The sequence below is a fragment of the Glossina fuscipes genome, unplaced genomic scaffold (assembly GCF_014805625.2).
Source record: "Glossina fuscipes isolate IAEA_lab_2018 unplaced genomic scaffold, Yale_Gfus_2 147, whole genome shotgun sequence".
Classification (NCBI taxonomy): Eukaryota; Metazoa; Arthropoda; class Insecta; order Diptera; family Glossinidae; genus Glossina; species Glossina fuscipes.
Window position 1 is genome coordinate 2,209,072 of NW_023998490.1, and position 14,313 is coordinate 2,223,384.

General features: G+C 33.4%; 1 protein-coding gene across 1 annotated transcript; it reads right to left on the reverse strand.

Moving 5' to 3' along the window:
• Positions 1–520: 520 nt before the first annotated feature.
• Positions 521–8,431, reverse strand: LOC119641269 (aromatic-L-amino-acid decarboxylase). Its single transcript, XM_038039866.1, has 4 exons — positions 8,078–8,431; positions 2,102–2,286; positions 1,108–2,030; positions 521–1,044 (listed from the first exon to the last, which is right to left on the reverse strand). Exons 1-4 carry the CDS (start codon positions 8,205–8,207, stop codon positions 540–542), a joined length of 1,743 nt encoding a protein of 580 aa, XP_037895794.1. The 5' UTR covers positions 8,208–8,431; the 3' UTR covers positions 521–539.
• Positions 8,432–14,313: the final 5,882 nt, after the last annotated feature.

Genomic DNA, 14,313 nt, shown 5'->3' on the forward strand with positions numbered 1-14,313 from the left:
AACGAATGACGTGTCCAAAGAATATCAATTGATGCGCTAGTGCTTGATCTCTTCTGTTTCCATATATGAAACTGCAAATTATATTTACCTGTCCTATTCTTCGATTATATTAGACTTGTACTTCCTAGTAATACCTTCATTTTTCAATGCTCATCTCTTCCTTCATCTTTATATCTTTTATGTTCTGAGCAATTGAATGGAAGTTTCGCGTTCATTTGACATTATTTACATTAATTAATAGTTATATAACAGGTTTTTAATGCTTTAGGTTTAAGAGCTTTCCACAAACTTAGCGTGAAGTAGTCACGATCGGCTAAAATACTGATGTTTCATGGTGATGGTGGTTATGAATTTGCGATTTTGTTTTCCGTAGTCTAACGACATGAATCGATAAATTTAAGAAAAAAAAAATACATTAAAGGATGTGTTTCCATTTAATTAAATTTTATTATAAAAGGAACAAATCGATATATAAGGCACAAATACTATTATAATACTTGCTATAATAAATACTGTAAGTTTACGATTATTAATTAAAGTTAATTGCTTGCTTCGTCCGTATCTTCATCTGTAATGCCTTTCAGATGGTTTTTGTCGTTTTCTGTAGAAACTTTTAAAATAGTTTCCATTGCCAAATCTGCGTCGACCACAAGAATGGGTGCACATCCATCTTTAAGGTGTTCACATTGTGATTCGAAAATGTCTCTGGATATGCTGCGGGTAAAAGAGAATCGCAATGATTTGGTGCGCGACAGCCTTTTCTTGATTGGCGGTTTGCAGGTAATTATTTGAGATTCAGACTGAGTTTTCTCTTTTTCGGGTGTAGGCGGTAATGACGCTTTTTCCAATGCTATATCTCTCAAAATATCTTCAGCAAATGTTTTTATTTCGTTCCATGCATCACTTATATGTTTCTCCGTCGCATGTTCGTAGGTAACACAAAAACGTATAACATATTTGCCATTAACCATTGAGGGTATCATATGCATTTTACCCGATTGATTAATATGCGCTAACAGTTCTTGATTGTATTGATCGGCAGATCTAGAAGTTTTTGTGAGTTAAAAAAAAATAATACAGTTCGTACACTACAAGTATAATATTTACCTCATACGAAAACACACCAAACCCAAAAAGACATCATTCCGCACCTCAAAGCGATCATCTCTTCTCACTAAAGCTTCGAATTTCTTAGCTAAGGCTATGTGATTTCTTACGTAGGCCCTAAGACCGCTAAGTCCATACGTTCTAATAACAAACCACAATTTCAAAGCCCTGAATCTTCTGCTCAATGGAATTCCATAATGTCTATAGTCAATTGCCATTTCATGATCGTGTTGCAAATAAAGCGGGTTTACGTTTAAAGCCCTCTTCAAAGACATAATATCTCGGACCCACATTGCGGATGCATCAAAATTCGTTAAGAGAAACTTATTAGGATTTGTGTTAAACGAGTCAGCGTATTCCAGTCCCTTGGAAAATTCACGCATTTCAGGTAATATAAACGAATTGCCAGCGTAGGCACCGTCTACATGAAACCATATGCTTGATATCTGTTTGCAAACTTTACCGATTTCGGTAAGATTATCAAAAGCACATGCTCCCGTTGTGCCCACGGTTGCCACCACAAAAAACGGTGTTAGTCCCGCGCTGATGTCATTTTGTATAGATTGTCGCAAAAGATCTACACGCATGCGTCCACGCGAATCTGCTTCAATTATACGCAATTTGACTAAAGCCATTTTGGCTGCTTTTTCAACAGATGAGTGAGCCTCTTTGCTGGCATAGGCTATAAGCTGAGGTAAGAACACGCTATCATGTATTTCGGTTGTGGAGCCTTTTAATTTGTTTATCGCTCTTGAACGAGCTGTGATCATGCACACGAGAGTACATTCTGACGCAGAGCCTTGCAACGCCCCACCCCCGTGACCGGCGGATGCACTGCTAATAAAAGCCTTTGGTAAACCTAATGCTTTCGCATACCAGTCCATAACTATAGTTTCCAATTCTGTGGCGGCCGGACATGCAGCCTGAAAAGGGAATGGAAAATAAAACCTTACAAGATTGCAAAACTTTTGAAAAACCGATTATTTGCACGCACCCATGAAAAACAAATAGACCCGATAGCACTACTTAACATATCACCTAAAATCGAAGGAAACGAATTGCCCGATGGGAAGTAGGCAAAAAATTTCGGATGATTCCAGTGTACAACACCAGGCATAATTTTTTGTTCGAAATCGTTTAAAATATCTTCGAATTTCTCTGCTTTTAAAGGAGCTTCCGCTGAAAAGAGGAAAGTTATGTAAAAAATGTATTAATAAAATCGGAAGGAATTGACCATATATTAAGTAGTCTAAAAAATAACAAGTCATTAACACGTTCAAGATATATTCATTCGAGCTTTCTTAATTAATTTAATGCATAGTGAGTTTCATGAATAACTCAGGAATGGTATATTTATTTTCTCTCAGGGCTCATTGTTATACCCTATATTGCTGGTAGTACGTGGATATATATTAAATTTGGGGGGATGTGTGCAACACCCAAAAGAACTTACGGCGTACCCATATATTATTGTACATATCGATTTAGGATCACTTTCTAAGCTTGTCCATCCGCCAAACAGTCTTGCGTTTTGTGTTAAACCTACAAGCCGTAATTTTTGACATAGTGTAACGAAATTTGTTACAGAGTCATGATATGGCCGAACGAAGAACCGCATTGAAAATGGTTTGCATCGGATCACTTTTTCCACCAAGTTTTATACAGAGCCTTATTTTGGGAAGTCGTTATATAAATTTTTAAGTGAAACGATGTAGGGAATCTAGTGGCGAACAATCGTGGCTCAACATGCTGGTTTTACATGCTTTCCAGAATATTTGTTGCTTTACTCAAGCTATTCTTTGGAGTAAAACATATTGCATGATCAATTTGTTCATACGTTTTATTTGTGTATAATTATCTATAATTCAATTAACGATTTCTCACATTTTCGAATTCTCTCTAATTCTCCCCATCAGCTCTCTGCGCTTATATTGTAAGAAAATTACTTTTAATTAGTATCTTTTCTTTATGATAACGATGCTGCAAACACAAACACTTACTCGCACTTAATTATGGTACAACGTAATGTGCGAATCTTAGATGTTATTGAACGAATGAAAATAAAAACAAAAGTGAGTTTGTTTTCAGATTACAATGAATTCCCGTACCCATCATCTGCATTGCATTTGCATTCTGATGTATAAAGCAGCTTAAGATACAAATAAAGATAAAGGATAAATATCCGCCCAAAAATATTTGTAAGTGCATTCAAAATAAAATAAAATGCTGTAAAATAATCGAAGAAATAATTTGATCTAAGCTATTTTTAGTCCCACTTATTATGGCCCGGCAAAAATCGACCGTCCCAGCTATCGATTGCTATTAGTCTTTGTTATTACATCTTTCGCTATAGCATGTTGGAAGATGAATTATGCAATTTGTTTGTGGGCGATATATAGAAAAAAAAATCTATTAAATAAATAACATCACTTAATAAGTTCGTAGGATGATATATTTGTGTCGCAACTATTGACGAATCCATAAGATTTGTACCTGCAAAGGCACCTGCAAATAAAATTTGTCAAAATTCGATCACATTGAGACGATTTGGTTGCACACGTGACGCAACGTGCCAACTTCAGATCTTCCCAAACAAAGGTAATGTTATTAAAACAACGACGATTTGTAAATTAATGGGCGGGATTTTATAATATTTTGATATATTTTTTTTGAAGATCGGAGGTATCTAAAAATCATGGATTCGTAAACAGTTATTTGACATCTGTCTGTCATCCTACGAATTTAATGAGTGATGACACACGTTTGGTTGATGGATGAAGAATTGTGTGACAAAGAAAATGCTAACTGACATTAGTTATGCTTATGGCTATCAGAACTTATATCCTGCATTTACGTTTGCCTTACAAACAGTTAAGAGCACAAGCGGTTTCATACGCCTGAGTGGCCGAGTCTCGACTAGCAGCTCAATGGTCGTGGTTAAATGATCTTCATTGAAGTCGGGTTTACTCCCTATTTTCTTAATTAGACTATTAATATATTCCACATTATTGAAATTTAATTGGCATAAATTGTTACAATATTGGTGTTTGTAAATGAGTTCTTCCCATTTAACAGATATGCTCACGCCATTTCTGCTACTTCGTCTCATTTAACAGATGAGAGAGATTTTTTATCCACCATTTCTCTTATTTAGTTATTTTTTACTTATTAAAACCCTGTGCTCTCTTCATTCACAACACATAGTACTTTTTTTATTAACGGTGTATAGGGGAAAACCAGCTAACGGCAGTCTTGCCTCAAATGCGGTAGAGTTTTAACAAAGCCGAAAGCCTTAGATGCTAGTGGTTTAAGGCTTTGATCTTAGCATTTATTATAATAATATTATTTATTTATAGTATTATAATAATAATAACAATAATAATAATAAATTCATTATGTGTAACACAATTGTTGGTGGTAAGAAGTCTGCATTAAATCAAATAACGGTGCCTCTTAATGGCACAATGAATGAATTAATTATAAACAGATTAATATCTACATCCACTCAACTACATTCATAAGTAATATGAGTCTCATGTTGTATTTATATGGAAGTGTATATACATATATATAGCTATGTACATGTTGAGCTATGCAGGGATAATGTGACTCCTTTTCCGCTAGGTAGGTAGGCTATTTTCGACAACTTTTAGTAATTATTTAAATTTTCTATTAATATAATTGTTTTCACAATGCAAATTTTTCTTTTAAGAAAATCGTCTTCCTACTTGAGGTCTCTTTCACCTCAATGATTCAGTGAGTAAAGAAAATTATTGCTTTTTGCTGGGAACCCAATCCGCAAATTATCCCTGAGACATCTTTACATTGTATAAATAAAAACCGTTTGGTGTAGTTTTTCAGCTGATGGCTTTATCAACTTTTGTTTTTTTGAAATCAAAATTAAAATCCCGACGTTGAGGCGATGTTAAGGAAATCTTCATGGGGTGAAATGCAAGCTACTCACTCATCTAAGCAGTAATTTCAAGGAATTTTGGTAACGAATGGCTTCCGTGGAGTTTTGATTTAACACCTTTGGACTATTGCTAGTAAAATTATTTGAAGTCCTTGGTCAAGGTCGAGCGTTAAAAAGACATGTATAGAACACGCTATTGGTGAAACTAGGCCAAGTTTAGTAAACGAAGCGTTCGGGTATCGGTTCTATCTAATCGGCTCTAGTGCAAAGAACCGTGAATGTCATTGGAATCGTGTTGTATTTAGAAATCAATTGCATCGAATATTTTTCAAAATAAGAAAATAAGTTATCTTCTCTTCAGTTGGCATGAAATGTGTTGAACATGTATGTGACTATTTGAGTGCTCATCTGCTTACAAATGGACTCTTAAAACAAAAATATTGAAGGAAGAAATTTATGTGCGGTTTAGAACGACCATTCCAACGCCCAGCACTTACTTATGTGCGAAACTTGTATTTGCAAGATAAGAAGAAGATCCGCTCGCTTTCTATGCACAGAATGCCGTAAATATTCTGTCTATTACATAACTATCGAACGAGATTTTTGCAATCAGTTTCCAGCTCCGAGTTTGCTAAGAACACGTGACAAACGGACAAATGGACTCACTGACAAACGAGCTAAATTGCAATAGAATCCGATCTATTACAACTACGTTTATCAAAAATCATATGCTTCTTCCGAAAACCACAATGTAAACGTGATACATACAGATTCCCGCAAAATTTAGATCGCTTTGTTTGTATGATTTATGCTCTTTGTCGATATGTATTATTTATCATAAGTCATCCAACATTTTGCGCAAAGAGGTGCCCACAACACTTAATGAATTGTATGAGCCTTCAAAATTTCGCCTCTAAGTGAATATAACTTTTATATAAATAAACGGACAGATAATTTTTCTTTCTCGTGATGAATTATTATATTTTGAGTAAAACCTCTGGTACTTTCTGTGTATAGTTTAGCTACAATGAGTAAACAATTAAATTATGCGCTTTGAAAAATCGCAAAAATATTTACTAATATTTCAATAAACATTAATTTTATAGTCAGATTTTCTGAGAATAAAATAAGATTTTCCAAAGCAGAAGTGCACTATAAATGAATTGCATTGAATCGTTTTCCAAAATATTCTTCAATTATAAAAATAAACTGAACAAATTTTCCAGAGACTTAATACATATTCAAGGCACGCTAATTACGAAATTTTTTGTTAATATCATAAATAAGGTTTGTTTATAAGTAAAAAAGCAATTAATTAAGGAAAGTTGCGTTATCACGCAAGTATCTGATTTATTTGTCTATTTGCCTACAACATTTTTTTTAAATTTAAAAAAAATAATTAAATAAACAATTTGGCTCATTTCTTAATTTGCCTAAAAAAATTCCTTACTATTACGCTTCGAATCCAACTGACGAGAGCATGTTAGATTAGCTGCATTAGTTGTTAGTACCACTAACAGGCATAAGAGATCCGAAAAAATGTACATATTTTAGATCCGCTTGTTTTTGCCTTGAACGACCGTAAAAATTGGAAGAGGGAAAACCATACATAATCTTTGTTGATGGTCTGAGACCAAATGTGGGAGTTCATCTTGATCGTTCCAAAGGCGTGCCATTATAGGCACGAAAGACTGGTCTATAGCTTACATGCACCCGGTTAGGAAAATACTATTTCAGGGCTCTACATGATGGCTGATATCGGTTTTAAAAGTTTTTATCTTGAGTGTTTGTTTGTCTTCAGCTTGAAGTAAATTTCTCATCTTTAGTGTTTTGTTTTAATGTTTTCTCTTTTTTGTTAATCGAATTTTAGATTTCTTTTATTTATTTTTATTGGTTTATTTTTCTGTTTTGTTTATTTAGTTTTTCTCCATTTATTGATTGAGTTATTTGTTTATTGTTTTTATTCATTTTATTTTTTTATTTATATGTAACTTTTATTTTTTTTATTGGCTTTCATTTATCTATTTATTTTATTACTTTTTAATTTTTATTTATTTGTCGATTTATTTACGCATTTTTTTCTTATTTATATTTGTGTAATCATTTTTTTTTATATTGTGGTTTACTTTTATTTATTTTTTATTTGTGTAAATTTTTTATTTATATATTAATTATTTAATTTATTTTTTTTATTTATCTGCTTTTATTTATTTATTCTTCCTTTGTTTAATTTAGCATCCTTTGGCCATTTAAACTGACTTATAAAAGCTTTTAACTTAAAAACAAAGAAATTCAATGTCGCCGAACAGTCTCCAATCAATTCTTTAATTAGTAAATGATCAGGTAAACTCCTTTCATGAAAAAAAAAATACAATGATTCAGTATTTTAAAAATTTTTTCCTATGCGTAAGCCTAAATATTACTTTAGTGTTAAGAATGGTTTTTTTGAGCATTATTTTTTTTGTTTTTGGCTTAGGTAGGTTTTGATGGGTCGTTTCATTCTTAACAAATTTAAGAAATCTTTGCCAACTTCTAAAAGTTCGGTCATTAAACAAATTTAATTTGTATCGCAATATAATTCTCAGATACATTTTCTGCCGCTAAATTTAATAAAGCATCCCAAAGAGATCATTGCTCTGAAGATTGTCGATCAAACAGATTAAATTTTAATAAATTCAATTGAATTATTGTTGTGGCCTTAAATACCGTTCGCGTACACCAGTCCTCAAATGTTGCTGTGACCTTAAATTCGTCGTGCCGATCCCATGAAACTTTTATTGTTCCTTTCTCAATAATTTTCTTTCGCTCAATTTTCTTGATTCATAGAAAGGGATTCTGGTTGATTTTTAAAATCTAAGAAATATTTATTTTAATATTGGAGAAGTTTTACTATGAACATAAATGGCTGACGTTCGCCAACAACATGGCACGTCTTTTAGTCAATAATAAACGTTATAACCATTTTTCAATAAAATAATGCAGTCATGCCACAAAATTCCGATCTATTTAGCTATTCGACGTTTCGATTTGGAGTAAAAAGAACGTACGATACTATACCTGGTAATAACTGTTTTAAATATCCAGGGTCTAATGTTGGAGCCACATTACGTTGTTCGATATTTTTGGAATAATCACAAATATAATCAATCACTTCTTTGCCGTATTTCCGGAAACCTTCCACATCCATTTTCTTTTTTTTCTTAACAAACAATGAAATCAATTTAAAAGGTGATAAAATTTCAGTGTAAAAAGCCTTTTCTTCCCGTTAAAGTATATTTTATTTTTAATTATGTTAGATTTATTTATCTATTTTTTCTTTTCGACTATATTTTCTTGTAGCGTTTTTTTTTTTTTTTTCAAAACGTCTTTAATATTCTTCTTTGATGCTTTCTGTTTCAATATTTTAACACGAATGATGTAAAGTTTAATCGAAATGCATGTTTTATACAAAGTCAATGTAAGATATTTCTTCTCATTCAGTCGTATTAATCCCTATTCTTTCTTAAAATCACTGCTAAGGTAAACTACTCAAGATTAATGCACTAAATTGTGCTTTACTTTGACTCTCTTCTCTCTATATATGACGTTTTTCTTTTTTTTTTTTGCTTTAAAAAGTGTGGAGATATACTCTCGCGTTTTTTCAGATAGTACTGGAAAATTAAAGAGTAACGAAAATGCTTGTATTCAATTAGATAATCTTAAGTTTAAGGAAGCGTTTAAAGAAAAGAGTCACTAAGATTAAGTAATGAAAGTTTGCTCTTTCATATAAACTGATGTTTATGCAATTAGAGGATGAAAAACTTTCTATATCACGTTTTACGAAACGAAAAACAGGTGAGAAAATAATATTCGGTGATGGCCGAATCCTTTATACCCATCGCCGACTAGAAAAAAGGAAAACAAGTAAATTTTATATTACTGTCGAATATTACTGTACTTTACGGGTAAAAAGAAAAAAACAAGGAAAGCAAAGGTGTTCAGAGTTTTTGCTGCATAAGTATGTGCACGAAGACTGGCGGACCGATATGCTTAGACCGACACAAAAAACTCTTCTGATTCGATCGGTGCAACAAAAGATGGATTTATATCAAGTCCTTCTGGGTGTTGCATACATCCGCACACAAGCGGCGAGGGCATAACAATGCTTTAATTGAATATTTTTGCAAAGTCGCATGATATTATTTAACATTAAAACAAAAAATAATAATTATTTTCGTCAACTTAAAGTTTAGCTAACTGAATTATTTATGACTTTCTAAATTGTTTTAAGGAAATAAAGAAAGCGTAAATGTCAGCGAATTGAAAACGTGTAAGTGCACTGTATGCTTGTTATATCCACCATAGAACAAATAATTGCGAATATTATGATAAGAACTGCATGGATTTGGAATGAATCTTGGAAACTGAAGAATTAAAAATTTTAAACATTTTTTTTTTTTTTTGCTAATTAAAGGTAAAATCGGTCGATTCGTGTTGTCTTTGAAACACAGGTTTTCAGATGAGTAGATATATATTTACAAAAATTGTCGTTTTCTTAAAATCGTGTTCATTATCTCTATTTTGTCCGTAGTGCGATTAAAAATAAAGTGAAGGAAGCATTTGTGCACCTGGTGAGAGCACACTTTTTCTTTAAGTTTGTACACTGCTACGAGCTCAGTCAACTAATGAGCAGACGGATGAATGGATCCTAAATTGACTGACAATCTTCCGCCCATCAAAGCATTTAGAAAGCTCGATTTTCTAAATGTGACTGCAACATTCATTAACTTGTATGACTCTACGAACAGAAAGAGGAAAAATTTCAGCTTTCTTTTCATATGTGATGGCCTCAAACTTATTCAAAGTCCTCAATTTGATTGTATTATACATTTATATGTATGTCCATAAACGTCTCACATACCTTTCTTATTAACAACCTGTATAGAAGATTTAATACATCACCATTATCCGACAATGTTTACAGTTAGTTAAAATCATTGTTTACGAGCTATTAAAATCTATTTGAACTATGCGTTTAATATCGTCATATCCAGCACGTGAATAGCTTATAGTTTTTTAATTTGTCATCTGCTAATGACCGGTCGTGAGATTAATTTAAGCTGATAATAAAAAGTATAGAACTTAAAAAAAAAACCATCCCACTGGATTTTTCCCTTCACAGAAGTTTCTCTCGATTTTTTGATTTTTCTAACTTGTGATTCATGTTTGGGGATCGAAAATATCGTACGTGTGACGGGAAAACATAAAATTTATTCATGTCTTAAAAAAATTTCCCTCGAGATGTTTGCGTGAATCCACTGAACCATAGCGACGAGAATAGTTATTAATTACTGACTGGTTTGACTATCAATTTCAATTTAGGGTTTAGTGTACGCTAATATGAAGCATTCAGTTTGTCATTTCATTTAGCTACTTATGGAGACTATAGCGCCTGATATTTACTATAGAGGAACATATATTCAAGGAGATTTTTATAATTATACTTCGTATTTGATATTTCGTACCCTTCACTGAGTAAGATCGGGGTATACTCATTTTGTTTTTGCCCACAATGTGTGTAAAACCCAAAAGGAAATTTCACGTATAAAGTATATATATTCTTGATCTGCGCGAAATTCTGAATTCATTTAGTCATGTCTGTCCGTCACTGTGTCTGTGTGGTGTGTGTTGTTGGCACTCTCTTGGTCGCAAAAATGAAGATATCGATTTCAAATTTGGTAGAAACATTGAAAGTTTCTCCACGCAGGTTCGTATTGAAAATGGGCCAAATCGGTCGGAGCGGAAGCATACAGTGGAGCGTAAACTAAACGCAAGTCCGTCTTTTTAACTTTCTCGATATTTGCTCGTTACTCGGAAATTATTAAAATTAGAAGGCTGAAGCCTCCCACATTCTCTTATCCTTAGTGCAGAAATGGAAAACATCTGCCATGCCCACAAAAAGTTTTAAGTGATTAAATTTTCTTTTTTTTCACTTTTTTAAGGTTTAAAGAAGCGGACCAAGTCTGGACCAAATGGGCCTAATTTTTGGGCCCCGTTCCATATAAGACTTTTCATGACGAGTTAGCTCTTTAGAAAAAGGACTAATTTTTTAAATTTTATAATGAACACTGACATATAATAGTAAAGTCACCCAAAAAATGAACAGCAGGGAATTTGAATCGCATAGGCCTAGTTTTCAGACCCCAACATATAAAAGGGTTATCATAAAAAGCAAGCCCTTTTATGTAGAGAAAGTCTAATTTCCAGTTTCCTTCTGGAAGTAAATGAAGTTTGCTAAGTTTGGATCTGGCCATTGGATTTTTTTGGGCTTCGCCCAATAACGAAACGTAATTGCCAAACGGGCAGATTATAAATCTTTGATAACTCTGTACCCTACCCTACCCATCTTCTTCGGCCCATGATTTTTAATGGAAGACACAGAGAGAGAATGGCCCAGGGCATATGGTCGGCCCGTTGGGTAAGTAGGTTTTGTTCCTCCGTTTGTTACTATAAGGTTGAAGCTCGTTTATATGTTTAGTTGTAACCCCTGTAACTGAGACAAGAATTGAAAGTCCACATCTTTCGAATTAGTTAGCTCCGCAATGCCACGTGCGTCCGTCTCTACAACCTCCGACTCTCTTCAAATGACACTTAAGAGTAATAAAAATAATAAAGTCATCCGTGGTTAGACAGACAGGGACGATACACAGATACTAACGTGGTGTCCAACATGATTTTCATGAGAAGTATGCCTTTACATGAAAATTATGTGGAATTTTTGCTGCATTATTATCAAAACTACTGAATAACTGTACTACACGAAGTGGCTTAGGGTCGGCCAATCCCAACTATAATATTCGTACTTGTTATGCGGAGAGAAGTGTGTAGGATTTTTTCTGTGAGGCCATATCCCACTATAATGCTTTCAATTGCTTTGTTTAATCCTTAATCTTTTATTGTAAAGAAGAAAGTGTAAAAAAAAGACTTCTGAACACATTTCTCGATTAAATTGTACGCCCGTTCCAATCACGTTTAGTTCGATCTGTTCAATTCTGGCGTTTACATTTCTTTCGCATGTCTGAACCACCATCACTGCTTTCAACAGTCTTGAGAAACTCCTGTGCCGAATAGACCGGGGAAGAAGCGTCCCATACACTAAACTAAAGTTAATACTAAAATTATTTCGTTCCATTTGCTATGGAATTCTTTGATCCTTAAAAGTGTAAATAAATTTGTAAATATTGATAATCTTGATAAAGTTAACACGAAGCCGGATGAAAATGTTCTTTAGCTGCTTGTCAGTAGATCCATCAAGCGGTAATCTACATTCGTTTACTTATCCCAAAATGAAGTCTTCTTTTTTAGCCCAGGTTTCCTTAGCGTTTAAAATTGTATTTTTTTTTAACAAAATATAGTGCCTTTTGCCATGCTTGGAGACTTATACCTGTTGTGAGAATTTTGATGATGTCATGTGATATAGAAGTCAAGAACAATTAAATGTACATCGCTGCTGTGCGCAAGATCTTTGCTGATCAACTTTGTCTGACGATTAAACCCGAATTGGATTTCTTTGACAATCGTCTTCAGCGAGGCGTTACGTTTTATATATCTAGAGCCATTAATCTTCTAGCAAGAATGTTCATTGAGAGGTGTTATTAACAAAAAAGTGAATATTTTTATGCATAACTAACATTTATGATTCTATCATACCATCTACAAGAGTAACAGCATCAAAAGCAAACACTCCTGTTAGATAGCGAAAACCTCGTTCTAAGTCGAACTTATTTCTTTGGCTTAGAACCATGTTGCTTTAAACCAAGAAAAAGCAAGTATTAGATAACAATTAAATATTTCGTTACTTGATGATCATGCGCAGGGTTGATTTCGTTTATATATTAGAACGGAAAATTTCCAATTAATCGATATAGGGTTTCATTAAATTTATAGATCTGACTCAGCAGAGTAATAAAACTAAACACCATTATAGACACAAACCCAATTTCATTGGAAAAAATTATTAAAAATCTCGTGCGCCTACTCTTGTTTGTAAGTTGTAACAAAATTTATGTGCACACGGAGGGGATTTTTTGATAGAGAAATATATTTTTAATTTAAAGTAAATCAGTAAAGTCATTATTTACAGATGTGCGTTTAAAAAATATCGAAAATCATAGCGATTTGTTGCATAATCTGCTTATCTGTACTTATGCATGTTAACATGCATTTATTAGTGCTTATACTACTACAGTCGGATAAATGAGTCATGATTTCAACGTTGAACTTGTTTCAATACTAAAAAACCAATGAATGGACCACCACTAGTATAGCATGCTTTCATAAATACATAAAACAATAATGACTCGGCTCATTTAATATTCATGCACAACGATATTCAAAAATTCATTGATGGGATTCACAAGTTAACATTTTATGTCTACATGCATATATGTTCGATATTACGCAAACATTTTTATTTTTTTGCACATCCAGTGACGTATTCATGTTTGAAGTATGCAGGGTTCTCAAAGAAAAAGGAAAAAAAGGAGCGAAATAAAAGCGAGAAAAACTTAATTTTTTGTTTAAATCGTTTCTTGTGAAGTCCATCGCCCGCTTGTTATGTCCACCAACCAAGCGCGAGTTTCGGTCTTACGTTTCTAACTGACTGATAAACATATATATAGAAGACTCGCCAATATGTGTGATCATGGTTGGAAAACGTAACTTTAATAATGCATTGATCAACAATTTTCGAGACCCAGTAGGAACCAAATTTTTTTGTGGTCTTCTTTTTTAGTGTAATGCTCCGCGAACATTTCTGCCTATTTCTAAAAGTGACCTTTGATAACTTGATTATTTCATACAAATATTTTTCACTGGACCTTTTTATAGTTTGCAAAGAGATAATAGTCGCCGAGATCCAAAGCGGCGCAATACGCTGGGTATGATAGATATTTGACATTTAATTTACACAGTCGTCATTTTTATTGCCGTCAAACAGTTTCGAGAACAGAAATCCGAGAAAGTAGAATGTTCGTGTTTTGTTGTTGGTTGTGGTGAGTAAAACGGGTAACCATGTTTCATGTCTTATTAATTACTTAAGTAGTAAGCTCTCAGAAACAGATGCAAGGAAATGTAGTGCTTTGACGTTCAGTTTCGCACGTCAGAGAGTCATTTCTTCTTCCAAAATTAATGCTTCAATAGTCCTATTCGAAGGCATTATGTTGGCAAAATTCTGCCTCAGGGCGTTTTTATTAAAGCATTTTTACGTCGTCAAAGAAATATCGCTCCGGTGATATTGAAGCAGTCACTTCAGC

Coding starts and splice junctions, on each gene's coding strand:
- LOC119641269 (XM_038039866.1), bottom strand. CDS start 8,207: ATGGATGTGGAAGGTTTCCGGAAATACGGCAAAGAAGTGATTGATTAT. Junction 2,031..2,101: donor GGTCTATTTGTTTTTCATGG/GTGCGTGCAAAT, acceptor TTCCCTTTTCAG/GCTGCATGTCCGGCCGCCAC. Junction 1,045..1,107: donor TTGGTGTGTTTTCGTATGAG/GTAAATATTATA, acceptor AAAAACTTCTAG/ATCTGCCGATCAATACAATC.